This window comes from Melospiza melodia, chromosome 19 (assembly GCF_035770615.1).
Source record: "Melospiza melodia melodia isolate bMelMel2 chromosome 19, bMelMel2.pri, whole genome shotgun sequence".
Lineage (NCBI taxonomy): Eukaryota > Metazoa > Chordata > Aves > Passeriformes > Passerellidae > Melospiza > Melospiza melodia.
The window spans coordinates 10,871,912-10,899,503 of record NC_086212.1 but is presented as its reverse complement, the minus strand read 5'-3'; the positions used below and the strand labels follow the sequence as shown (position 1 = coordinate 10,899,503).

The 27,592-nt window shown below is 47.6% G+C and overlaps 1 protein-coding gene across 1 annotated transcript in view; it reads left to right on the top strand.

Moving 5' to 3' along the window:
- Positions 1 to 10,628: 10,628 nt before the first annotated feature.
- NTSR1 (neurotensin receptor 1) overlaps positions 10,629 to 27,592 on the top strand; it is a 55,332-nt gene continuing 38,368 nt past the window's right edge. The window contains exon 1 of the mRNA XM_063172529.1: positions 10,629 to 11,309. Within this exon, the coding sequence (XP_063028599.1) occupies positions 10,644 to 11,309 (666 nt within the window). The 5' untranslated portion in view covers positions 10,629 to 10,643. The remainder of the gene's footprint in view (positions 11,310 to 27,592) is intronic.

Below are 27,592 nucleotides of genomic sequence, written 5' to 3'. Positions count from 1 at the left end.
GCTCCTGGAACACAGCCCAGGAGAGACCCTGCAAATTGCTGGGCTTGGATTGGCGCTGCTGTGCACTGAGCTGGGCAGGGAATGGGGGACAGGAGTGCTCTGTGCACCAGACACTGGAGGGAAGCCTTTGTTTTTGGGAGAACCCCCTCCTGATGCATCTGGAGGTGGCTAAAGCAAGGGCACTTCTGCTCTTCATAAACCAGAACCATGATTTCAGATCCCCCTGCACGTCCTGGACAGTGGATCTCCAGGAACTCGGGGTGACATTAATTTGTTTCCATCTTTACCAGCTCCCTGGAGCCAGCAGGACCATTCCCTGTGTCTCTCTGGTGTGTGAGCAGTTGAAGCCCCATCTGTGAGGATATCCTGGCTGGAAGTATCCCCTCCAGCTGCTGTTTGCCATGGAGCTGAGCAGAGCAGCTCCCTACCAGGCTGGAGAGGAAGAAAAGTGCTTTCTCCATGAAATAGCTGTCTCCTGGAGGAGTTATAATAGTAGGCTATCACCTGGTGAGGCTGGTGGGAAGATGGGCAGAGCCCTGTCAGTGAAGAGTGATTCACTGGATAACTGTTTTACAGGAGAACTCGCAGCACTAATCACAACTTCTCACTTGCTAATGGCTGAGAAGAGTTAAATGAAGAGTAAAAATAGCTTCATGTCTTCTGAGTCTTCCATGAGCATGGCACCTGTGAGGAAGTCTGCAATTAGCCAAGCTGAGAATCTAAAGACAAAAGGATTTGACTTATCTCCTTGACTTTGAGCACTTGAAGAAGAAACTCAGCCTGTCAGGAACTGAACATGAGACTATTGCACCTCTCCTTGGTTGGGAGCATCATCTCCTCCCAGAGCCTGTGATTAGGTTCAAAAGCCAAAGAGGATGAGGAGTGACCCCTGCAGGAGTCAGCCCTGTCTCCATCTCTCCTCTCCCCTCCTTTGGGGCTGAGCCAAAGGGCTGGGACTGCCCTGGCTCCAGCAGTGCTGTGCTCCCACCACGGGCTGCAGGAGAAGGGGACCAGGACCCTGCAGCTGGGTTTGCTGTGGGGAGGTTGGTGGCTGAGGGTGAGATTGCCACATTTCCTGTCTCTATTTGCTGTCAAAATCTGCTCTAAACCAATTTCGCTTAAATTGGCAAAATTGTTTCTTCACATCCTCCCTTTTACATCTTGAAGCAAGTGTGCATTTGATCAAAATCTTTCTTTTTATGCTTTGAGCTCAGGCTGTGACATGTCACGCTGCTAATTCAATACCTACACATGCCCTTTTATTCCAATAAAAGACGAACAGATAAAGTGATCTCCTCATATTGCAACACAAGATGGATTTCATTTCTTGCAGGTTTGCCCTTTTTCAAGCACATCTCAGATCTCTTTATATGACAGACTATCAATTTCTCCTTCTAGCTGGCGTATTAGGCCCATAATAAAATGTGTTTGCATACTTATCAAGGGAAGCAGAGAGGCTCACAGAGGACAGGGGTGTATTTCTGAGCTCCTTGGAGGGGCTTCTGGGCAGTGAAATCTCCATTAAGGTACAGACACAAGCAGGTGGGAGCTACACATCTTCCAAATGCATCCAAAGCTGAGTCCTCACAAAGATGAATTTAGGACTTGCTGCTTGCTCAGCTCATTTGTTAAAGGTTTCAGAGGCTCATCAGTGCTGTTAATTTGTTATTCTCCAGTTATGATCCACTGAGGTGTCTCAAGTGCCTTTCTTTCTCCAGGGAGACACTCAAATGAGACACCCCTGGAGACAAGATCGTTTGGGGACAAGTGAAGAACTCCAAAAGGCTTTTAAAATAACTCTAAAAATCTCTTAAAATAACTCCTGGTATTTGTGGCCCAAATCCCATATTTTTTTATATGCCCCATATTGTTATATGCCCCAAACATTAGAAACTAATTTCCAAGCATTGGCCTTGCTGCGCAAATTAAGCTGTAGAGGCGTCAGAAAATGTTGCCTGTGGACTTCTGCCCTCTAGAAGTATTACTTATGCAAACAAAATCCAGGCAGATCCTGCCACCCTGACTTCAGCTTGACTTTTGGCTTTTAATTCTTGAATTTCACAGCTCTGTGCCTCCTTGTGCTTCCCTTGCAGAGGAATATTTCTCCTTGCACTGAGGTCAGCCTGCTCATCTTGCCAGCATAGCTCCAGGTAACACAAGGGCTTTAAGTGAACCTCACACAGTATCAGAGCCAAGCTGACCTGTGGCTGCAAAGTTTGCTGAAGGAGCAGAGCAAATTCTGGAAAAACAAGTCATTTAAGAAATAATTTTGTTAATTGAACTCTGTCCAGCTGCCTCCCAGTTCAGCTCACAGCTGCTTTGTGGAAGTTTCTGTCATTGTTCCTCCTCTTTGCCACCTGAAATATGACTTCCTTTGGTGACATTACTGAGAAAAAAGGACTCCATCTAATTTTTCTAACCTATTTCCATCCTTGTCACCAGTGTGGCTTTGCTGATGTTTAGCAATTTCCTGTATGAATGCACCCTTCTACCCAAATCATTCTCCAGATTTTTTCCTCAGGCACTCAGACCTGGATTCAAGGCTGGATGGGCAACTTCTTCTGTTCTGCTGTAAAATCATGTTCTGCACTAAAAATGAACTTGTTTTGGTTTCCACATCTCCACACATGGGCTTTGTAAACAAAAGTTTACCAATTCTAGCAAAGACACCCCAGGATCACCCCTTTGCTTTGGCATAAGGCTTTGGAATGATGTTCACAGGTTAGGCAAGACAAGCAGCAGTGCAGGGAAGTCTCTAGAAGCAAAAATGAAAAGATGCTGCAAGAGCAGACATTGTTTTCTGTAAGATGAAAAAAAAATCCAACTTATTTTTTTTAACAGTGAAACAGTTGGAAATATTTTCCCTTGGAGTCAGAACAGTTTGTCTGTGATTTATGAGAATCTTTATAATGATAGCTATTGTCCAGAGAGTTCCCCTTCTCAGTAAACATCTTTCCACTAAATCAACCAAAGATTTATTTCCCACAAGCTGGGCTCTTTTTTCATTTTTTTTTTCCTCTTATTTCTTCAGTACCTGCAGTTCCCCAAACACCTCTGATGAGACTTATGGGGAAAAAATATGTCAGACACTGAATGCAGCCCCAGTTATCATTGAAGGGCACTGAATGAGCTCCCTCTCTAACACAGCATGAAAGGAATGAACTTCCCTGGCCTTTTTTTGTTTTTGTTGTTATATTTTTTTCTTTATCTCTTGCATCCTTTGGTTGTCTTCTTACTGTTTAATTTAGAGCAGTCCCAGGGCTATATATAAAAAATATAATATATAAATATATATTATATATTATATATTATATATTATATATTATATATTATATATTATATATTATATATTATATATTATATATTATATATTATATATTATATATTATATATTATATATTATATATTATATATTATATATTATATATAATATATTATATATTATATATATCATATATATTATATATTATATATTATATATTATATATTATATATATTATCTATACTATGTATATTATCTATATTATATATATAATTTTATATATAATTTTATTTAATGTATATAATTTTATATATTATATATATATAATTTTATATATTATATATATATATTATAGAGCCTCTGGAGTTGGGGCTTTTACCTGGTGATGGGAGCCTTTTCCCTTGGGTTGGGTGCAAAAACCTCTGAGCCATATCAGAAAAAGGAAATGAAAATCCCTCTCCAGAGACTCTCTGCTCACTCTTAACAGGGTTAATGCTGGTTTTGTGCTGTCTGGTTCAAGATGCTTGAACTGAGAAATTGTCTGGGTAAATCTGGCCAAGGGGAGGAAGGAAATCAGCACAGTGAGGTGTGAGATGTGGCTGGGAGGCACCAGGGTGGGCACAGGGCAGGGAGCTGGTGCCTCTGCAGATCTGCTGGGCTCAGCAGGACTGCAGCTGCCTCACAAACAAAGCACCCCAGGCAAGCCCATGATGTGATCCTGACAGTTTCCTGGCCACAGGAGTGTGAATAAACCCTTTCTCTGAGTCATCAGAGCAGCAGGCCCTGCAGTGACATCAGTGAAGAAGCAGGGCAGAAACTGGGATTCTCCTCCAGGCTGAGCTCAGGCAGCTGCAGGGCAGGGATGGAGCTCAGCAGCCTCAGCAGAGCCTCTGGTGGTGGTCCCCCTTCCTCCTGGTGATGGTCAGGAGGGACTTGTGATGCCCTCAGAGGCTGCAGACAGTGTCAGCACCCTCTGCTCACACAGGGATGGGGATGCCAGGCTGGGCTCAGGAGCAGCCCAGGCTCAGGGTGCCAGTGCTTGGAAAAACAGGAGGATGTGGGCTCTTAAAGGGAAGAATAGCAGGAACGAGCCAGATTACAGAGAACCAATAATTAGCATTTGCACAGGTCACAGCCAGTTTACAGAGAACCAATAATTAGCATTTGCACAGGTCACAGCATGCTTTGGAAGACACAAAGTGCCAAATTTTTGAGTTGGAAATGTCAAAGCCAGTGTAGGGAGTCCCAGGAAAGTTTCCACTGGGAATCTTTCTGGTGCTGAGCCTGCTGCATCCATCAGTGCTGGCCTCCCTGGTAAAGGAAAAGACTTTCTGTGTGCCAGGGACCAGGGTGAAGGGTGTGTGAACACATCCTGCTCTTTGGTGACATAGAGCCAAGGAAAAAGCTCTTCCAGCCCATGGCATTTCCAGCATTTAATAGAAAAGCTCACACCAGGAAAGAGCACAAAGCATGGCCAGTGCTTTTTGTGTTTCCTGAAATCCAAGGCATTTAATCAGGATCTGTGAGCACTTCAAACACATGGGAAGGTCACTGGGAAGAGACAGCAAAGAGCATTTGGCTGCCAGGGATTTTTGCTGTGCTGCTTTTTCCTTTGCATTTTACAACTGCCAGGCCCACCAAAATTTTGGAAAACAGCATCTGCTCTTTGGAGGAGTATTGGGAAGGATGAAAGTTGGACAAGAAAGTCTCACAGATATGTATGGTTAGCAGAAAGATTTTTAAATGTAGAGTCTGATGAAGGAATAGAGATGGAAGCAAGTTTTGATATAGAACAAAAGAATTGCTGAGCCAGTCTTGCTGGCTAACCAAGGAGGCAAAGGGTGTGTTAGTTAGAAGGGGTTTTTATGACTTAGCGTAAGGATAAACCCACCTCAAACAAGAAGATGATTTACCAAGCAGAAAGATAGCACAGGCAAACAAGCCTGCAGATGTAGCAAGTAGAAAAAAGGTCTCAGAATTTTTCACTGCAAGAAAACTGAAAAACAACTTCTAGCTTAAACTGTAATGTACTAACTTTTAGTGATTGGAGAACAGTAACATGAATATGGTAATTATAGTAATTATGATAGGCTATAGGTAATAGTTAAGGTATAGATTGGTTCTGCTGTATTAAGATGCTCAGCAAAGAAAAATATATAATGCAATGTAACCAAAACCAAAGGGTCTCCAGGCCTGCCTGCAGCTGGAGCTGACAGCTGTAGGCACAGCTCTGTCACCCACAACCCTGGACTGCTGTGACATCTTGGATGGAATAAACTGCATTTTGGAGAGCTGCCTGGAGTCCCACATCTCTCATTTTGGCTCTTACAGAGGAGGGCTGAGAAAATGAGGTTAATCTGTGAACTGAGTGCTGAGAGCTCCTGGAGGATGCTGGTGCGGTGTGTGAAGGGCTGGGCTGGGCTGGGCTGGAGCCTCCTGGCAGGCAGGGCTGCGCTCCGAGCCGGCACCGCTGCGTGGAGCTGTCGGGAGCACAGCTGGCAGAGCCGCTGCAAAATCAGATTAAACCCTGGGGAACCCAGAACAGCCCATCTGCATGTGCCTGCCTGGGGCTACAATGCAGGGTCACAGCTACAGTGAGCGCAAAGTTTCCATTTAGATCCACTGTCCCTTTTTTTGGTATTTGTTCTTGGAATAAACCCCAGGATTTGCAAAGAGAAACCCTGAGTGCAGCACGACTTCTGTGCGGTGAGCACTTGCACTGCATATATAAAGACAAAATGCATTTATTGCTGTGAGGAATCAGATTTGGGCTTGTTGCAGTGCCAGCCCAAGGGACCCCAAACTCCTTTATCTCCAAGCTAAAGCAGTTGGTATCTCCTGTGTGTGTCCAGTTAATGCATCACATCACTCTCTGATGTTTGAGACAAATACTACCAGGTCTGTCAGCCAGTACAGTCATTATCTTAGAAGGGGTTTTGCCTCAATAAAAGACTGAATTTAACCATGTAACACACAGAGTACAGGACCTGTAAAAGTTGCCTTGACACCTTATTTCCCAGTTCTTCCTTCCCAGACATTGATTTTTCTTCAGACTGATTTTCTTTCCAGTAGCACCATCACCATACACATCACAGCCTGTCCTGGGTTTTGGGCTGCCTTTTTCTGTTTTGAAGCTGCCCAAGAACACACATGCTGGGGTGTGTGATCATTGCTCTGCTCTGGGCATGTCTGTCCACCCTGCCAACCCCCACACCGACGTGCTCACCCTGCAGAGCCTCAGCAGGTGAATCTGCCATGAAAACCAGAGTCAATAAGTTTCCTGTGTATCAACTGGTTTGATTTAAAACACTCTTCTGAAAACAGCTTAGCCAAAGGCAGTAAATATTGTTTATTGCTCAGCCAAACCAACACTTTATTTTGCAATAAGTTGAGTGTAGGAGTGCCTGTAAGTAATGATCCAGTCAATATTGCCACCAACAACGCTGATCAATGTCTTTTTCTACCACCCCTTTCTCCCTCACTTCCTCGCTTTTCAGGCACAGCATGCCCCCAAAAATCCCCTGTACACTCCAGGATTTTACCTTCCCAACTCATCTTAGACACTCCTGACTTTTAGGGGAGAGCCTGTCTATTGGGAGCCCACTGGGAAGTGATTTTAAAGGCTTCCATCAGTCCAGCATCCCCTGCCTCACAAACCTGCTCCAACAGGGGTTTGGGGCTGGGTGCTCCGTGGGGAAAAGGTTGATGCTGTCTCTTAGCACCAACCCCTTGCAGAGCTTTCCCTTTGCTGCTTCCCATGCAGAAAAATCCTGGCCAATTTCATCAGGCAGGAATAAGATTAACATGAAAAATTCCTAGTGACTGGAATCACCTGGAAAAAGAAAAGATGAAAAATACTTGAGTCTCCATAAAAGGGGAGTGAGGCTTCACATCTAAGCCACAGTGGGACCCTCGGCTTGAAGTCCAGGCAGTTTAAATAGATGAGGTCTTTGGGTGACATTTTCCTGCAAGATTTTAAGTAAATGCCTTGCAGTAACATTTGAGATCAGGCGTTTTTTTTTAGTTTCCATGATTCTTTTCCTTTTTTAAGCCTCAGACACACACACACAAAATATATTAAAACGAGCCCAGATTAGCTAAAAGGTCGGCTGGTTCCGAAACAAACACCGGGGATTTATGGTGGAGGCTTTGGAGCACCAGAAGGATGCGGTTCATCCCCGCCTCTGCCTTGGCTGGGAGAGGAATGTGGATTAAAACCTTGCTGGGAGCAGGAGTGAAGGTGAGATGTTTTTGTCATTCATTTTGTAGAAAGGGAATTCACAATTCCCCCAGGGCATGAGCTGGCAGCAGGGAGAGAGAAGAGGTGCTGCACAGGAAAGGGGTGGGAAAGGGGGAGATGTTTTGGGTGCCTTCCAGGGCTGGCCTCAGGCTGGACCAGCCCAGCTCTGTAAAAGCCAGGTGAGGACAGAAGGGAGAACCTGCCTGGGTAAAAAACTTTTTGGAAAGGGGGAAAGGTCGATCCCTGCCTGGGGAATGCAAGGCTGCATCCCGGGAGAGAAGCTCTGTGCTCAGCACCCTGCCTGTGAGGAGCAGAGCTGTCTGAGCATCCTTCTTGTGTGGCTGAGGCAGATCTGACAAGGAATTATTAGAATTTACTAAATTAATTAGCTCATAGAAATGCACTGCTGAGGCCTTTCCTGATGGGAGCACTCAGCCCATTTTTGGGGTGGTCCCCACCAACTTCCCCGTGCACTTTCAGGAAAGGAGAGATTTCACCAGTACAAACTGCACCAGCCCGTTGAAGTGTTGATTGTAGATCAACAGCCACATTATTTCCAGGTACCTGCTCTTTCAGTTTGCAATTAGAATTATTTTTAAATTATATCTCTTGATATTCAGTGCTTGGCATGGAGGGAAAGTGGAGGAGGCAGCACATGGAGCACTCAGGGGCAATTCCCTCCTTGTAGCCGTGCCTGAGCATCTCCTGTGTGCACAAAGATGAGGCAGCAAAACCCAAACCAGAGCATTTCTGCAGACAGCTATTGATATAAACGTGCACATCCATGCTGCAAAATTAGACCAGCAGATGGGTATCTTGTTTGTGGGAATAGCAACAGCTTTTCACAAGGCCAAAATGAAGTTACAGCGCCAGAAGGGACAATAACTCTTCCTTACAGATGAAGATCCCAAAGGAACTCTCTTGCTGCACCTGTGGGAGAGATATTTAGTCCATAACTGTGGATTTGTGCTTAAATCTTGGGGCTCTGAGCTCCCCCAGCCTGGGGGCTGAGGGCTGGGGACAGTGGACTGCCAGGTTTGGACCCCAGCTGCAGCTCTCCTTCAGTACACCCCTTGTTCCTCACCTCATGTTCCACTCTCCTTTTCCAGGATAAATACTCCTGATCCACCCCAAGACCTTGTCCAAGGCTCAGGAGCAATTGGGGAGACCAGCTGGGAACAGCAGCTCTGACAAACTCCTCTCAACTAATAGAAATTTCCTAATAGAAGAGCTTAAATGGAAGGAACATTGGTGTTAAGAGATTATTAGTCATTCTCTAAACTAGAGTGGGATGAGTGCCGGAAAATATTTCTCTCCAAATTGATATGAATAACATGACTAAATAAATCTGATTTTGGTTAGTCTTCCAAGGGGTTCTTACTGGATGGACGTAAGAGGAGCAGAACTGGGGGGAATATTGACTCTTGGCGGATGGTTGGGGAAAGTTTGCAGTTGTATTCATGAAATTATTTGATTTACTGAAGAATTAGATATCTTTCAGCTAGGTAAGAGCCTGGGCAAACACAGAGCCCACTGGCTGTTGGAAACAAGGTACTCAGCATCTGCTAATGAACAGGAACAATTATGGCTGCCTTTGGATAAACCAGTGATGCCCTGAGTGAGATTTTCCTCCATCTCCTCACTTCACTTTTAAAGATTTTTCTCTCAAAGGTGACTGAGTGGACAAACAGCTCACCAGAGATTAACAGGGTGGCTGAAAGGGTAACCCCATCACAGACCATCTTTGGGGAACCATTCCCTGTGGAGGATCCATTTGTCACCTTCAGCATCACCATGAGACCCCACAATCCCTGTCCCAGCAACAGGGAAGCTCATAGAGGAACCCGTATCCCCAAATATGAAGATATTAAGGGAAAAGCCACTGATAGGGACCAAAAAAAAGCAGCTGAGGGTGCCCTAGCAGGTCAGGGCGCAGGTAGGTATTTATAAATGTGTTTTCCCCTTCATTTACATGCATTTATCCCAGCAGCAGCAGGAGCTGAGTGGGTATTTGGGAATCAGCAGCACCTACAGATGTACAAAAGTGCCAGAGCAGCCCTGATCCCTCTGCTCACCCTGTGGGGATGCAGGAGGGGGCTCAGCCCCACAAGCAGCCCTTACAGCCCTCCGCTTCAGCCGTGCCTGCCTTAGGGAGGGATGTGGGGCAGTCTCGGTGGGGAGCGGCTGTGCAGCCACCCGGACCTTCTCCCTGCCTCTCCCCCTGCACGGGCCGGGCTTTGGCACCGGGCTGGGGCTGCAGAACCCTCTCGGCAGCGGGGCCGGGGCACGGCGGGGCGGGTGTGTGTGTGTGGGTGTGTGTGGGTGTGGGTGTGTGTGGGTGTGTCCCGGTGTGTGTGGGTGTGTGTGTGTGTGGGTGTGTGTGTGTGTGTCCCGGTGTGTGTGGGTGTGGGTGTGTGTGTGTGTGTGTGTGTGTGTGTGTGTGTCCCAGTGCGTGTCCCGGTGTGTGTGCACCTGCACCGGGGTGTGTGCCTGTGTGTACCGGGGTGAGTGTGTGCGTGTCCTGGTGCGTGTGTCGGTGTCCCGGGATGTGCCCGAGTCTCAGTGAGTGTGTGTCCGTGTCCCAGTGTGCCCGTGTCCCAGTGTGTGTGTCCGTGTGTCGGTGTCCCGGTGCGTGTGTCGGTGTGTCGGTGTGGGTGCCTCTCCCGGTGCGTGTGTCGGTGTGTCCATGTCCCGGTCTGTGTGTCGGTGTCCCGGTGTGTGTGTCCGTATCTCAGTGTGTGTCCCGGAGTGCGTGTGTCGGTGTCCCGATGTGTGTGTCGGTGTGTCTGTCCCGGTGTCTGTATCGGTGTGTCTGTCCCGGCGCGGCGCGGAGGCTCCGCGCAGCACACACACGCGCACACACACAGACACACAGACAGACACAGACACTCACTCACACACACAGACACTCACACACACACACACACACACACACACACCGTGTGCGGGGGAGCCGCAGGGAGGGAAGGAGGGAAGGAGGAGGGATCGGGATCGGGGCCGCTCGCACCGGCACCGAGCGGGGGGCGCGTCTCGCCCTCGCACACGCGCGGCAGCCCCGGGACCGCCGGCTCCTCCCGCCGCGTTAAAACCGGCCAAGTTCGGCGCCGGGGGCAGCGGCGGCTCCGGGCGGCGCTGCCGGGGATGCACCCGAACGCCACGGCGCCGGCCGTGCCCGCGGGGCCGCTGCAGCCGCAGCCCAGCTATGCCAACGCCAGCAACCGCTCCGACCTGCTCCCCAAAGTGCCCGACGAGGAGGACCTGGACGTCAACACCGACATCTACTCCAAAGTGATGGTGACCGTCATCTACCTGGCTCTGTTCTTGGTGGGCACCGTGGGCAACTCCATCACGGCGTACACGCTGGTGAGGAAGAAGTCGCTGCAGAACCTGCAGAGCACCGTGCACTACCACCTGGCCAGCCTCGCCTTCTCCGACCTCCTCATCTTCCTCCTCTGCATGCCCATCGAGCTCTACAACTTCATCTGGGTCCATCACCCCTGGGCTTTCGGGGGCGCCGTTTGCAAGGGCTACTACTTCCTCCGGGACGCCTGCACCTATGCCACGGCGCTCAACATCGCCAGCCTCAGCGTGGAGCGCTACATGGCCATCTGCCACCCCTTCAAAGCCAAGAGCATCATGTCCCGCAGCCGCACCAAGAAGTTCATCAGCTGCATCTGGATCGCCTCCTTCCTGCTCGCCATCCCCATGATCTTCACCATGGGGCAGATCTACGGCAAGGACCGCGATCCCGACTCCCTCATCTGCACGGCCATCGTGGACACCTCCACGCTCAAGACGGTCATCCAGGTGAGGAGCCTCCTCCAGCGGCTGCCCGAACTTTGCGGAGCCGGGCGGGGAAGAGGGGAAGGCTGGAGCGGGGTCCGGCTCGGGATGGGTTGTGCCGGCCGTGGGATGTCTGGGATGGGATGGGATGGGATGGGATGTGCCGGCCGTGGGATGTCTGGGATGGGATGTGCCGGCCGTGGGATGTCTGGGATGGGATGTCCCGGCCGTGGGATGTCTGGGATGGGATGTCCCGGCCGTGGGATGTCTGGGATGGGTTGTGCCGGCCGTGGATGTCTGGGATGGGATGTCCCGGGCAGCCCTGGCGGGACGCACCGGCCCCGGAGGGATTTGTGGGGGTCTCGGCTCCGCTCGCTGCTCCCCTCTCCTGCCCCGCTACTCTGAGCAGAGAGACCTTGCACCGGGGAAAATCCTGCTCCGTGCTAAATCCCGGAGTTTCCCATGCCCGGAGCTTCCCGTGTCCCGGTCCGCAGCTCCTGCGGGCCGATCACGGCCAGAAACCCCCGAATTTCCACCCTTTCCCTGCATTTTTTGCATCTCCCCCCCTTCTGTTGTAAAGCGGCCAGCAAATTCAGGGGAAATAAAGCCATCTCTCCCCGTTCTTTGTGTTGATCCAGAGCCCTTTTCCTCAGTGTAGTGACAGCTCCTAATTTCAGAAAGTTTCGGACATAGGCTTCTGAAAAGGATCTGCACGGTGGAAGCCAAACTGCTATTTTTGCAGTTTTGGGGAAATCCTTAGCTGGTTTTAGCAGCCCCTCCTGACTTCAGCAGGGCTTTGCTGCTCTCCACACGGTGCTAAATCCAACACGCCCATGCGTGGAGAGGATTTCAGCACCAACACTTGCCGTGCTCCAGTGCTCCGGCGGGTTGAGGCATTTGTTTACTGGAGCATTGAGCTTGAAAAATGTAAGAGACACGCAAGGAGGGACAGAAGAGAGCAAGACACCACTCTCCATAGCCCCTTGGCTGCCAGGCTTGCATGTGATAGCTGCTCAATTTTTTATTTGGAACATGAATTTCAGGTGGGGTTAATCAGCGGGCAGCTGGAATTTAAAGCTGCATGGGCACTGAAGTCGCTGGGGTGTTCCCACACTTGAAGGGAGGGAACTTAAATGGAAATGAATCAGAACCATTCCTTGCCACTAAAAGCAGGTGAGGGTATGTGCATTTAGATTTAAGACCAGAGTCAGTAAATGTTTAGACATAACTCTCCCAGTTTCCCCTCTGTACTGTTCAAGTAAACCAAAATCAAGCCCTGATAGAAGCCCTGGATTTCCTCTGCATTTTATCATGATCCCTAACTTTCAGCCGAGGTGGTGAGGGCTGCATTTCTCCTGTAGATGCCTGGAAGGTTTTGTCAGCGGCAGCCCAGTGTACTTAACCCAAATTCTCTGCTCTCTGAGGAGACTGAGCCATCTGATTTGAGAACAATGGGACTGAAATGCATTATTTCCACTCATCTTCCTTCTAGGATTAAACTGATGCTCGTTGTTACCATGGTAGGGCTAAAACCAGAGGATTATTTCCTTGCCATATCTTTGGAGATTACACTTTAAACAATTCTCAGTGCACCTTACACTCTTGCAATTATTCAGGTTATACCTTATCCCATTAGCCAGTCAGGAGTAGGAAGACATGAATATATTATGTGTATGTGAAGTTCACCTGTGGGCTTTTCTGCATATATATATATATCTTTAATTAACTAGTGGATTAATTTAAAAGTTAAGAGGCAGCTGCTGGGGGAGAAGGAAGAACCAAACCCCAAACTGTGCCAATCTGTTCCTTCCCGGGGGATCCGGCTGCAGAAGTGGCTTTGCCAAGCCAGGAGGGTTTTTCCATGGTTCCACTCCATTCCTCTGAGCACAGGGAAGCATCACACAACGAGAGGCAGGGCCCTGGGCCGGGGAGGGCTCTGGAGTGAATAAGCAAAGCAGCTGCAAGTCAGGTTTGAAGTGCGTTAATGGAAACCGTGGCACAGCGTGAGAGCCGGCCCGAGCTGCGCAGAGGTTTAAAAAAAGACAAATGATGGAAGAGCCAGGAGAGAAAGGGCAGTGCTGATGTGCAGTGTGACGTGCAGAGGTCTTGCTGGGTGGCAGTCTGGAGCCCTGGTCCTTCGTGGAGGGTTCAAGCTGCTTCAGAGCATCTCTGCATCTCTTTGAATTCATTTTCTGTCTTTAAATTAAGGAGAGCAGTGATGCACTTGCTCGAGCTGGCAAATCACTTGTAATAAATCACTCAACACATTTCACTCCTATTCCTGTTTGGCAAACTGTCTAAAGCAAACTGGCATTTCTTTTTTGGAAGCCTTTAGTTCTCCAAGTGGTTTTATTTGTTGACTGATTGAAAGAAGTTCAAGTTCTGTCCCAGAACAGGGCATTGTAACCATTTGTGCCCTCAGAGACCAGTGTGAGCTATGGTTTTGCTGGGATCATTACAGGAGAAGGATCCTCTCTGAACTGGAACGAGCTTCCTGGAAAAAGTATTTCACAGAATCACAGAATATTCTGAATTGTAAGGGCCTATTTGACTGTAGTAATTCAACATCTCTGATTTTGAAAAAGTTCCTCTGTGTTTGCTTTGAGTATTCAGATTTTAGTGGACAGATTTTGGTGAATGTGAACAATCAGGATTCCTTGTAAGAAAAATTTTAAAAAAGTAATTATTCCAACAACATTCAGGAAATTTGGTTCTTGCACGTATTAATCTGCACCACTTAAGCTCCACAACAACTTTAAGAGGTAATGACTGATATTCTTCCAGCAATTACAGATTGTTCAGGGCAGCACATAATCAGGAAGAGCAGCAGGTGAGACATTCTGCAGGGTGACACTGTGTGTCCCCACCATCCCTACACCAGGCACGTCTCACCTCTTGCCATCGAGGCATAAAGCCCTGTGTGGCCCCTAAAATAGAATTCTTAGAATTATTTCCCAGCTTTGCTCATCACTGTCCTTGCAGCTACTTTAATCAGCCTGTGGATCTGGTTTATTACACATTCTCCACTGCCAAGTTTTCATGTTGCTTCTGCCAGTCAGGGATGTCTGCTTTGGATTTTGGCACCCACGTGGGATCTGGTACCAGGAGTGAGTCCATTATAGCCACATTATTTAGGTCTAGTAAACTCTTTAGCTGGCAGACGTCCCCTGAAAAGCACTGCTGCCAGTTTTAGGTTCTTTTTCCACATAGATTAAACACCTCTTAAAGCCGTACAAGTAAATTCATGTTTTCATGGCACTTCAGCTGGAGGAGGTTTTAAAGCTCCCTGTTGTGGCAGCAATAGAAATGAGAGTTCTGGGGCAGGATGAGAGGTTTTTCCCTGTTCACTTTTGAGTCTGTGCCTGTGGGGCTGGCTCTGGAACCAACTTCCCCCAAACAGGATCCCACTGAGTATCCTGCTCTACCATGTGTGCCATCAGCATTGCACAGCCTCAGCCCTGATTTTCAAAAAGCTCTGAATTTTGCTGGCCAGATGCAGTGCAAATTGATTTTCCTGCTTATTGCTTTCTTACCTTCATCCTCTGTTTTCTGGAAAGGTTCACAGCAGAACCTGGGGAAGAGGGGAAGCTGAAGGAAACACCTCCAATCCTGGTGCACCATCAGTCCCCACACACAGAGCTCCTCAAACCAAAATCCCAGGATTTCATCCATCAATCCTGGTGCACTGTCAGTCCCCCCCACACACAGAGCTCCTCAAACCAAAATTTCCTCAAACCCAGGATTTCATCTGAGCCTGGGCTGGGCACAAGGGGAGCTGGGTGTGGGCAGCTCCTGCACCCCAAAATTCCCAATGGGAAGGTGTTTTCCCACAGCCTGTGCTTGGATGGCTCTGCTGCAAAATGTCCCCCAAGCCACAGCAAGTGCCTGGAGAGTGTCTGACACATGCTAATGTTTGATTTGCACAGACAGCTGGTGTGATCCCATTTATTAAAACACATGGCAGCAGGCCCTGCTCCTCCAGAAACTGCCACAGCTCCAGCAGCTCCAAGTTGCTCATTTGTGAGGGCAGCACTCGGGGAACTCCTCTGGCCCTCCTCACCCTTTGGCAGGATCTCTGCTCCCTGTGGATCTGCTCAGCCTGCGTGGCTGCAGCTCACCCATCCCTCCAGAGCCCTTGTTTATTATGTTTTATGAAGCCTGATCACAGTTTGGATGATTAGTAGAGTAAATAACTCTGCACACTAAACAGCTGTTTGCCCAAGTGGCTCCTCAGCTTTATTTCTGCCTACATTTCTTCATGCAATGCCTTTGAAGGGACCTGCCAAAGAGCATCAGGTGTGAAGGAGGTGGAAAGGAAGGAGTCTTGACATCCATTGCCATGCTCTCTACACACTCTTTCAAGATCATCTATTTGATTTCCATTTGTCTGGGAGGCTCACAGAGTTATTAATTCCATGTATGATGTTGCAAACGCTCCCTTGCACTTTCCCCTGGTAATCTTGTCCCAGAGAAAAAAAAAATCCAACATTCCTGCCTACATTTCTTCATACAATGCCTTTGAAGGGACCTGCCAAAGAGCATCAGGTGTGAAGGGGACAGAAATGAAGGACATCCATTGCCATGCTCTCTACGCACTCTATTAAGCTCATCTATTTGATTTCCATTTGTCTGGGAGGCTCACAGAGTTATTAACGCCGTGTATGATGTTGCAAACACTCGCTTGCCCTTTCCCCTGGTGAGGAGCACCTTGTCAGGGTGGTGGGATGTGCTCACTGCCCTGGTGCTGTGGAAGGCAGGGCCCTGCCCACCATCAGGTCTGTGATGCAGAGTAAATAAACATGACAAGCGTTTCTCCATATTATGTGAAAATTGCAAGCCATAAAACCAAATGGCTGAATTCTCTCCCAGGTTTGCTGGCAAATCCTACCCAGGATTAGTCAATACTTCAGGAATCCTGTGTTTATGCTGGTATTGACTAGAGGAATTGAAGTTGATTTCTCTTCCTTAAGTCACAGCCAAACTCCTACTGTGGTTTTTAATAACAGAGCTGTTCTAAATCACCCACTACGCCAGGGAACTCCTGGGTGCCGCTCACGCCTCACAAAGGCACCTCTGTGGCAGGACTATGTCCCATCAGGTCACAGTGCTGCCACACCCTCAGGTAGACAAGAAAAAGAGGATTTTGGTGTGTGGATCCATCCCCACAGTGGTGGAGAGGGACTCCAGCAGCAATCCCATCTGTTTGGTGGGAGCATCCCTAAAATGCTGCCTTATTTTCACGGGCTATTCAGGGAACCCAGGGCTTTAACTCAGCATATGCACGACAGCCCAGCCTGCCTAATCCCAGCCCGTTTACACCCTGCTCTGTCTCGCAGCTAGATCTAATTTAAATAAGCTCTTGTGTTCATTGCTTTACATAACCACTTTGCCTGCTGTGTTTTGCCAGTTCTTACATAATTTCTTCTCTCTTTTCCCCCCCCCAATTGATTTTAATTCACTTGATTTCTCTTTCCCTCCCCCTTCCCAAGATGTCAGCTGGAGAAATAATAAAAAAATGAGGAAATGTGGCCGATTGATTCAGCTCTTAGGTTTTCCTCTTACCAGCAGCTTGGGAAGGCAGAAGACACAAAGGTAATCTTGTACTTGCTTGTCCCAGAGAGAAAAAAAAATCCAAAACCCTTCATCTGCCTTTAATCTTTCAGATCATTTAAAACAGCTATTTAATTGTCATCTCCCTGCTTCCCCCCTCCTTCCCCTCAAAGACTTTCACTCTTGTCTCTGTGCAGCATCTGCTCCAGACTCACAGATGGCTTTTTTTGCTTCCTGACGTTCAGAAATGCTTCTGTGTCCTGCCCGAGGCAGGCAGGATGTGCAGCACCCCCTCTGTGGGACCCAGGGGTGCCTGGGTGGGCAATTTGGGCTTCCATGGTGTCCCCATGGCTCTTTCCCTGCTGTGAAGTTGCCCCTTGTGGAGGGACATGGGGCAGAGAGTGAGCAAAGGGGACTGGAGGAGCTGGGGGATGAGGTGGGGAGTCAGAGCCTTAAAGCAGAGAGCATGAAATGAGCCAAACCCATCAGTCCCAGAGCTGACACCTCTCCTTTCCCTCCCATTAAGCAGATCAATCTGGGTTTTTACATTCCCAGTCTGTCTGGTTGCCCTCCAGGCCAGGCCTCTCTCGCTGTGAGAAGCTGGAGATGCCTGCAATGCCCAAATGGAGATGTCACTCAGTGCTCCACTGACATCTCCCCAATGGCTTGCTGCCCATGGACACCATTTCTCCTATCCAAAGTCTCTTAGATGTGGGGTTCAAAATACCCCAAACATATAATGGTTATGATAAATCAGATGACTTATTTGGGGAAAAAGTGCTCGGGTTTTTAAAAGGTGGTGATGGTGGAGTACTGACCCTGACTGGGGAGCACGTTTCTGAGCTGACAGTTCATTCCCAGTGTTTTTCTGCATTCATTTGTTTTCTATATAAGGGAGGAAAATATTAGTGAGACAAGTTTGTATCCCATTATCCAAGTGCCTTGTCATCCTCCTCCTCCTCGCAGCTTGGAGTACCAGAAACTCATCATCCCCCTGCTCCTGCCAGGACAGGGATGCTGTGGCACAGGGCTGGGCTGTGTGACTCCCATCCTCCGCCTTTGGAGAGGATGCATCTGCTGGGCTGCAGGAGCTGCTCACCTGCAGGTGCTTTCAGCATGTGAGACTTGCTCCTCACCTCCTGTGGTTTTCCACTTCAGTAATTCTCAGTGCACAGTGCCCTGCTGGGCTCCATGGGGGCTTTTCCGCTCCCAGGGAGAGAAAGACACAATGGACAAGGTCTTTGTAGATGAAACTTTTCCTTTGAGGAAAAGTTCAGTGAGGCTTCTCTGAAGCTTTTGTGTTCTCATGGGCTGGGGGCAATTGTCAGCTCAAGAGAGGAATCAAAGAGATGAGATTCTCCTTGTAGAAATGATAAAAAAAAAAAAAAAAAAAAAAAAAAAAAGGAAAAAAAAACAAAGAAAAAAATGTAAACTTTCATAAAGCCTAATATTTGAAGGGAAGAAAAAAAATCTATTTTATGCAAAATGCTCATGAAAAGCTGGGAGTAGCTCTGGACTGCAGAGTCCTGGACAGAGCAGGAAGCATGTTCAGAATCAGTAAATCAGGAGGCACAGGAGGGGCAGCTGTGCCATGGCTGTGCCTGGGCTGTGTGTCACTGCCCTTGGCTGTGTGTCACCTGCAGGGGAGCAGCCCTTGCTGCCCAGGCTCATGCATGGCTGTCCCTGCTGCCTTCTCCTCCTGGGCAGGTCCTGCTGCTGCTGTCCCCTCCTGCCTGGCTCAGCCTGAGATGCTCCTGCTCTGCTCTGCTCTCAGGGCTTTGGGGGGTGTCAGGCACCCAGGGGAGGAGCAGTCCCACCCCTTAACCATCCCATTTTCTTCCTCCTTTAACCTTGAAAGAAGGGGTTCATCCCCTTAGCAGCTCCACCCAGACCTGCTGCAGATGTGCCACGAGCACTGGGATGCAGGATGACATCTGGCTCAGCAGACCCCTACCTCTGATCAGGACTCCAAGGAGCTAATTAATACAGTCATTGCAATGCCACATCCTATTAATTTTAACTGAATCAAGAACAAAGGGTGTCTGCACTGCTGAACTGAGCAAATGTGGTCTTAATATGTGGCAGGACTTTCGTACCACCTTGTTCCCTTGGAGAATTTGTTTAATAAGTCCGTAACTATTTGAGTATGTTCAATAAGAAATTAACCCACTTTCCTCTCCTATTCAATGATTTTTTTCAAAACCATCTTATAGAAATGCGGCTCACACAGCTGCTGGGAAAGTTTAACTCATTACTGGCACCACTATTGATTCCTCCTGCAAAGACCTTACATTGTATCCCCACGGGGGTAATTTATACAGTTTAATATTCTCATTTAATTCCAAAAAAGAAACTCAATCCTTTGAGTTCCCCATGTTTCATTTTTTTATTGCTGTCAGTCATGGGCTTGTGACACTGTCAGACTTGTTCCTTAAATCCAAGCGTGTCAGGTTTGATAAAGCACTGCAGGCAGAAGAAGGATAGGTTTAGACTAATAAAGAGATTATTTGACCTCAAGGTACAATGATGGGGAGCTGTGTATGCCCCAAACACTTAATAGACTGCACTAACTAAGCCAAGGAGCAAACCCTGCCTCAGGCTTGTCTCCCTGACAGCTGGCAGGTGTTTCCTGGCTAATGCAGGACAGAAAATCCCTTGAAAGGGAAACAAGAAAGGGCAGAAATTTGATCAGTAAGTGTCTCAGAGTGCAGCGGAGTGCTCCTCTGGGCACATGGCCAGCCTGGCACTCAGAACACAGCCTGGAGATCAAACCATGCCAGGGAAAAATCCCTGTAATACCTGAGGCTCCACGAGGCTGAGAGGAGCTGCAGCAGAGAAAAACACAGAGGAAAAGCAGTAATAAAATAACCAAGAAGTTCACTTCTCCTTTGGGATAAGTCCTTTTTTTTCTCCCTTGAAAGTCTAATTGAATTTTCTTTGCTGCCATCCCTAGCAGCCCAAGGGGAGGCTCCAGCACTGCCTGCTCAGCCTTTATGGAGAAAATCCATAAGCAGAGTGTGGGCATGGGGAGAGGGAAGCAAAACTGTCCACAATGCTCCAGCACTCACAGAGCTTGGGCTGACACCCTTAGCCTCACAAAACAGGTTAATTTTCCCCCAATAAAGAGTTTCTCAGGGCATCAGTGATGGAATTGCCACCACTTTTCCCTTCAGCAGGTCAGGAGATGAGCAGAGCTGCACTGGCCACACTTGGGGCTGCAGACAACAGGGGGACAGTGTTTGACTCAAATATGGTCTTTCATTTATTTATGCTGCCTATCCACCACTCAGTATCATGTTTAATGCAAACAACATTCAAGTGAAATCCCCACTGAGAGGCACATTATGAAGATTAACAGCCTGGCTTTTCCATTACTCTGCTTTATACACTGTGGATTTGTGCCTTGTGCTTTGTAGGCAAGTGCTGGCAATATTTGAATCCAGAAATCCATACCTAAGCCTGCTGTTTTGCAAAAATCAGTGCCCAAGAGCCCGCTTGTGATTCCACAGCCAAAGCAAAGGGCTGGAGGCATGAAAACCTCTGGGAAATGCTGACAACCAGGTGGGTGAGAACCTAGAAAGGTTATTTTTGCTGATCACACAATGGGGCATTGGAGAGGGGTTTATTTCTTTTAATCATATAGGTTGTCAGGAAAATTAACCTCCCCAAGTTTAAGGTGATACTGGACATATTCTCATGCCCTGGAATTATCTGGAGCTGGTTTATTCCTTTGGATCTTTTCTGGTGAATTTGTCAGGTGCAATGCCATGGGCCCGGCACCTCAATATGGAATTTTCTAGTAGGGTTTGTGTCTGTTTTGGGTCTATTCCTCCCTCTTCTCACCTTTCATGGAAGAGAAATGTGACGAACATCACTGTGTAAATGTGGCCAAATCTGTTTGCTGCCCCTCCAGAGTGATGCCACTTGTTCCCTGTGCCACCACACAGAGTTTGTTTGAAGACAGAGCACCAGCAGCTGCAATAGCCATTTTCTGAGTCAAAGGAAGCAGCAGAAGCCTTTTAGACCTTGTGTCACTGCTGAATGCCCTGCTTGGGAGCAGCAAAAAGCTCAGGGAGTTTCCAGATGAGCTCCATTATGGGTGCATTTTCCCTCAGCTCATCACAAGCCAGAGTATGGGGGTGTCACCAGCAGAGTGTCCCAGGGCAGTGCTTCCAGTGGGAACAAAACCTCAATCACCCAAAGAAAAGGCTTTTCCAAGGGGCCAGGGCAGAGAGGGGACAATAACAGCAAAACAGAGAGGCTGTGGCTCCCAGCACCTGTGATGGTGTTCACAGGGGTGTTAGCATGAGAGAAGAGAGGAGGATCTGACTCCATGTTTCAGAAGGCTTGATTTATTATTTGATGATATATATTACATTAAAGCTATACTAAAATAATAGAAGAAAAGGCTTCATCAGAAGGTTAGTTAAGTTAAGAATAGAAAGAATGATAACAGAGGTTTGTGTCTTGGCTCTCTGTCTGAGCCAGCTGACTGTGATTGGCCATTAATTACAAACAACCACATGAGACCAATCCCAGATGCACCTGTTGCATTCCACAGCAGCAGATAACCATTGTTTACATTTTGTTCCTGAGGTCTCTCAGCTTCTCAGGAGGAAAAACCCTAAGGAAAGGATTTTTCATGAAAAGATGTCTGTGACACACTGGTGCTTCCCATAATGTCCTGTCTCAACAAGGTTTCACCTTGGCGCAATCCCTGCTCTCCCAATTCCCTCTCTGCAGGGTGGTTCCCACTGCATGAGGAGCAGGCTGGAACCTCAAGGAGATGCTTGAAAGGAAGAGAAATGCTTCAGGTTAAAAACAGGGATGGGGCTTCAGGATAGAGCTGTGCCTGGGGGAGCCGCTCTGCTTTTCTATAAGGAAGAACAGGCCTCTTGCCCAGTGATATTAGTGTTAGGGGTCCTGCAGGAAGAGAGGATGAAGATGAAGCAGGGCAGGAGCCATTTATTGTTGAGAATGAGATGCCAGCTGCTTTGCTGTTTGGCAATTCTGTCTCTCCCACCCCTGTCCCTGCCTAGCTGATCTCCTCTCACAGGGGCTGAGATGTGATCTGCAGGGAATGGCTTTATCAGAGGCACATGGGGCAGAAGCTCTTTACCTTCCATGATTGCTTTTATCTTCCCTCTTGCCCCTTGTTATCAATGGAGCTGCTGCAAGAAATACAGTTACAAATATAGTGAACAGCCAGAAATAAATAAACTCTTTTTTACTTTAAAAAGAGTATGTTTGGGAAAGGGAAAATCGCTGGTCATACCCCAGAGGTTTTCTCCTATCATGCAGTGGTCTGCTAAACTTCATCCCTTAAATATTGCTCAGGCAAAAGTTGCTTTAAGGGCCCTCAGGAGCTGCCCCTCATGGTGAGGTTATATCTCTGTGCTCCTGCATAAACCATGTTCAAATAATGTTTCTGTTGTCTGCTTCAAAGGTTGTTGGTTTTACCCCCATGAAATAATGGAAAAATTTGTTAAACTCATCAACTATTTAGGGGAAAAATGCAATTTACTCCGTTTCAATTAAAAGAAAAAACCCAAAGCAATAAAAAACCCATTGGCAGCCTGCAAGAAGTAGAAGCAAAGAGGCAAGGGCAGAAACAGGGCAAGAAATGACAGTTTTATAAACCTCCTGCTGGGTAGGGATAGAAGAGGTCTTTGTGCCTGCAAAACAAAACTGTTTTTTCTGTAAAGCAGCTTTTGACTGGGGCTCTCCACTGCAGCTGGAGCTGCACTCAGCAGCCACACGCCTGCACACAGGCTGACTGACTTCCTCCCCACTGCATTCAGAGCAGACAGCCAATGCTTTCCCTTGGGGCTCCAAATCAGAGCTCTGCTCTCAAATTCAAGGAAAAAAAAAAACCCTAAAACGTTCCAGGTGATTTTTCAGAAGGAGTTAGTTCAGGTGATTTGCAAGCCTTCCTTTCCCCCCCAGTTTCACAGGTGCCCTTGGCTGGGGCTGTGTCTGTCAGGGTGCACTGCCTCATTTTCCACCTGGATTTGCTCTCACACCTTTCCTGAGCCCCGAGGCAGCACAGAGGAGCTTGTTTAAAAGGCCACATGCATTGATCAGGCCGTGGAGATGATCTTGACTTGTGACCTGTGGGTACCATTGAGACAAGGCTGAAGCACAGCTGAAAATCTTCTGGGCATAATTCCATTCCAGCACTGGGCTTCTTTGCTCTTTGGGAGGCTGGTCCACACCTCAGTTCCTCACACTTTGGAGGGTCAGCCACTGCTCCCAGGCAATGAGTGATAGGATGAGGTGAAACAGCCTCAAATTGCACCAAGGGAGGGTCAGCTTGGATGTTAGGAAAAATTCCCATACTGAGTGGTTAAGCAGTGATGATTCTGTGAAAACCTTAATAGTTAGCAGGTTTCCCTGTATTTGTGTCCTACAAATTTCCCAAATTTCCATCCCATGGACCCACCCCAGCGCCCTCAGCAGCAGTGCTGCTCTCCTTTACATGCCCAGCCTGTGGCTGGGGCCTCTCAGGGCAGGGAAACCACTCAGGTGGAGAAAGATTCCTTCTGCCTGGCTGCCTTCCTTACAGACAGGCAGCAGTCCCAAACAGGGGGTTGGTGTTGAGATGGGTGAAGCTGATTTCCTTCCTCAGAGCTGGGGAATCGCCCAGGAATGGGTTTGGCAATCAAAAACCTCCTCATCAGTGGTAAATCATAGGCTCACAGGATGGTTTTAATTGAAAATGACCTAAAGATCATCTCATTCTAACCCCCTGCTATGGACAGGGACAACTTCCACCTGAGCACATTGCCCCAAACCCTGTCCACCCAGGCTTTGGGCACTGCTGTGCCCAACATCCCAAGAGACTGACGGGGACAAAATCCCCCAACCCTTTCTGGGAATGGACTTGATGAAAATTATTACCAGCAAACATCAAGAAAGAAGCCTTGCAAAATTACTTTCCAGGCTGTGGCAGTGGTTGTTTTGACAGAGTTTTGATGCCTTCATTCAATATTCCATTGAAGCTTTGCTGGAGATAAGTGATCTCATAGAAAACAGGGCTTTTGTGTCTGGTCACAAAGAATGATTTGCAAAGACTGCTGAGGGAAGTAGAGTACTTATCCAGGGAGACAAGAATTTCAGCTGAAAATAATCATGGCTTTTTCATTTATAATTCTAGCTGCAACTTTGTCAGAAATCTGCCTCCATCCAAGCTGATTGGGCTGGAAATGGAGCAAACCAGTGGAAAAAAAAAAAACGTGGACTGGTCACCCCTAAGAAAACAGCTTGTTCCAAGACTTACTCGCAAAATGCTTGCAGCTTCTCTTTCTGCTCACAGCGTGGTGTGCAACAAAACCTGGGGTGGTTTTAGGAGCACATGGCTGAGGCAGTGATGCAGATGTGGAGTGGAGCTGCTGCCCTGCCAGCCTCTCACAGCTGTTGGGTGAAGTTTTGAGTTGAAGTTGTTTCAAGGTGAACGAGACAAACTTGCCTGGAGCACCAGCACCAAGCCCAGCAAAGAAATGGACTGATTAAATAAACAGAGATCTCCCTGTTATTAGTGCTGTTTAGATAACTTTGAAATGCTTATTTTTCAAAGTAAATGAATTACATAACTCTTTCCCCTATTTTTGGCTCCAGAAGGAGTCAGTGAATTTTCTGTTTCAGAGCAGAACATTTGTGCTTTTCCCCATGATTCAGGGAACAGTTTTTAGTCTGGAGCTGGTGTGTGGATGATTCACAGTGACACATTTTGTGTTGGCAGCAGGCCCCGCCTCGAAAGCCTCGATGCTCTGGGCTGTGCCTCTCCAAAATTTGGGCTTGAAGCTGCTCTGGGTCTGGGGGAACCAGGCTGAGCCCTGGACCACAGCAGAGTGCAAGCTGGTCTGTGACAGCCTTCCTTGTCAGAGCACATCCTTATACTTGTGAAAAGTTTCATGAGTTATTTTACTTCCAGTTTTCCCTTTCTTTTTTTCTACTTTTCATCATGGTTTACATGTTCTCCTCCATTTCTGATGCTTTCTGGGCATCTTTTGGTTTGCTGCTCTGAGGCTTTTATTTTTTTCTTCTTTTTTTTTTAAAGCAAAACAGGCAGGGTTGGAGTGTGGGCTGGGTCTGCTTCCCAGAAGGCTTTCCTTGCTGCACTGGAAGGAAAATCATTTCCCACCCTAGCTGTCCCTGACTTCCATCACTGAAAGTGAGAAGAGGTGGAATGGTGCAAAAAGTGCTGTGGAAACTGCGCTGTGTAACTCTCCCTTTAGTGTGTGATCCATCAAAGTAACCACATGCGGCTCAGGAACCTCACACTGCAACAATGGCACTCTCCTGTAGCTTTTCTATTTCCATCTAATTAAAATGTTATTGTTTCCTTCATGTTAGTTTGCATTTTAAATAAGGAGATAGGGACAGATTTGGCTGATTGGTAACTTACTCTCTGTGTGAGTAAAGATCAGCACTAATCACCCTGTCACACTTGTGCTTTCCTCTTCCTCATGCATCTCAGACATCAGATTGCAAAGGAAGGGGAGAAAGAGGCTGGGGTTTGATGACAACAGATGACATTGATTTATTTCCTCTGCTGGGTGTCAGGAGGGGAAGGTGACATGTCCTTGCCCACTGCCTGAGCTGCATTTTGAGGAGTGAAGGAATGTTCATCCCAAAACACATCTCTAGTCTGGAATTTAATGGGCTTCCATCTCCTCTTGCCTCTGACTTTTGCTGTGTTTTATCCCCTGCCTCCTCATTGTGCCAGGAGAGGGCAGGGAGAAGAGCAAGGCTGGGCATGAATGGAAACGTCCCTGCTGGAAACATAACTTGAAATAATCTCCATTAAACATGGCAGGGTTCAGCAGCACCTCAGAGCAAAGGTTTGTTCCCAAAGAGCCAGGATGCAGCAGGGACCATCCCCACCACCCTGGGCAGGCTCAGCAGCTCAGGCTCCCCATTTCCTGGCCACAAAGCCCCCCAGCTATGGGAGGATGCTCTGGAGGTTTGGGCACATGAGCTGGGAGCAGAGGTGTGAGACCCAGCCCAGCTGGGAATGGAGGGGTTTGAGCTGGGACCTGGCCATTTGAAACCTCCCCTGTTCCAAAAATTGAGCTGGGATCTGGGCACTTGAAATTTCCTTTGCTCCCAAGCCTGAGCTGGGATCTGCCCATTTAAAACCTCGCCAAAGGTTGAGCTGGGATCTGCCCATTTAAAACCTTCTCTGCACCAAAAATTGAGCTGGGATCTGGCCATTTAAAACCTCCCCAAAGGCTGAGCTGGGATCTGCCCATTTAAACCTTCCCCTGCTCCCAAGGTTGGGCTGGGATCTGCCCATTTAAAATCTCCCCTGCTCCAAAAATTGAGCTGGGATCTGCCCATTTAAACCCTTCCCTGCTCCAAAAATTGAGCTGGGATCTGGCCATTTAAAACCTCCCCAAAGGCTGAGCTGGGATCTGCCCATTTAAACCCTCCCCTGCTCCGAAGGGTTTCTGCAGCCCTGGAGCACGTGTGCTTTTGGAAGGTATTTTTAGCAAACTTCAGTTTCCTGAGGGTCACAGAGAACTGGAGCATCAGCATCTGGAGGAGCTGTCATTCCACTTCCAGTCTTGCAGGAGTAACACATTGACTTATTTATGAGAGCAGTCAGCTCCCCTCTCCCTGTGTCTAACAATCTGCTTTACCTCTCCCAGCTCAGAGAAATAATTTTATTGTCAACCATTCTGGACCTTAAATAAAGCCTTAAAACAAGTTAGGCAAGCTTTGAGGGAAATGGAAATGTTCCCGGATTTTGTTTTATTTTATTTTTTCATTCTTTCTAGAATAACCCACTCTTTCACTGCCTAAACCAGCGAGCAGATAATCACTGCTCTGGCCAAAAGGAGGGGGAGGAAATTACTTATTTTACAAGACAACATCCAAATACTTTGCACCCAGTAGGAGAAGCCTAATCTGTTGGCTGGAAAATGCCTGTGTCAAGAATGACTAATCTGAGACCAAATGATACCTGGAAAATGAAGATATTCAGTGCTCCCTGCAGAGAAAGATCCATCAAAATTAAAGGACAGGCTGTTTCCTCCTCTTTTATTTCAGTCCTAATGAAGTTTCTTCATTTCTACAGTTTGTTTCTTTCTGGATGGGGGTGGGAGAGGCAAAATACTCTGGAGCTTCATGCTTGAAATCAAAGTTTTCATGCTGTCACAACCCCTGCACCCAAGTGCTGTGCTCACAAAAGCTCTGATGCTTGGGGAGGAATCCTGCTGTGGCAGAAACCCAGAGAAATGTTGGGTAAGGAGGCCCCAGATGAGATCAGAGCAGGTGGAGGATCCCCAAGGATCCTTCATTCCTCCTTCCTCCTCCCTCTCCACCGGAGATGTTCCTCCTGCACGTGGGAGAATGATGGGGTTTGTGTTTCATGGTGAAATAATTTGTTTTCAAAGGAGAAAAAGGAGCTGGGGTTAAACCAAGAAGAATGAACTAAGAAATTTATCAGGGATGAGTCAAACAAAGCAATTAATCTGGGGTTATCAAATTAAACCCACAGCACTTTGTGTGCAAATTGAGCTTCTATTCGAGCTGAGGTGGCTCACTTTGCTTCATTTTGGGCTTATAACCCATCTTTTTCTTCTTTCTTATTTAGCTTATAACAATTCTGAAATAAAGCAGGAGATCAGCATATTTTCTTATTTAATATTTTGAAACAGAATGTGTTACTGTTTTTAGGGACAAAACAAGTGTTTATTTGAAAACACTGAAATAGTTCGACATTTCCCCTTTTTGGGCTGTACTGTATATTG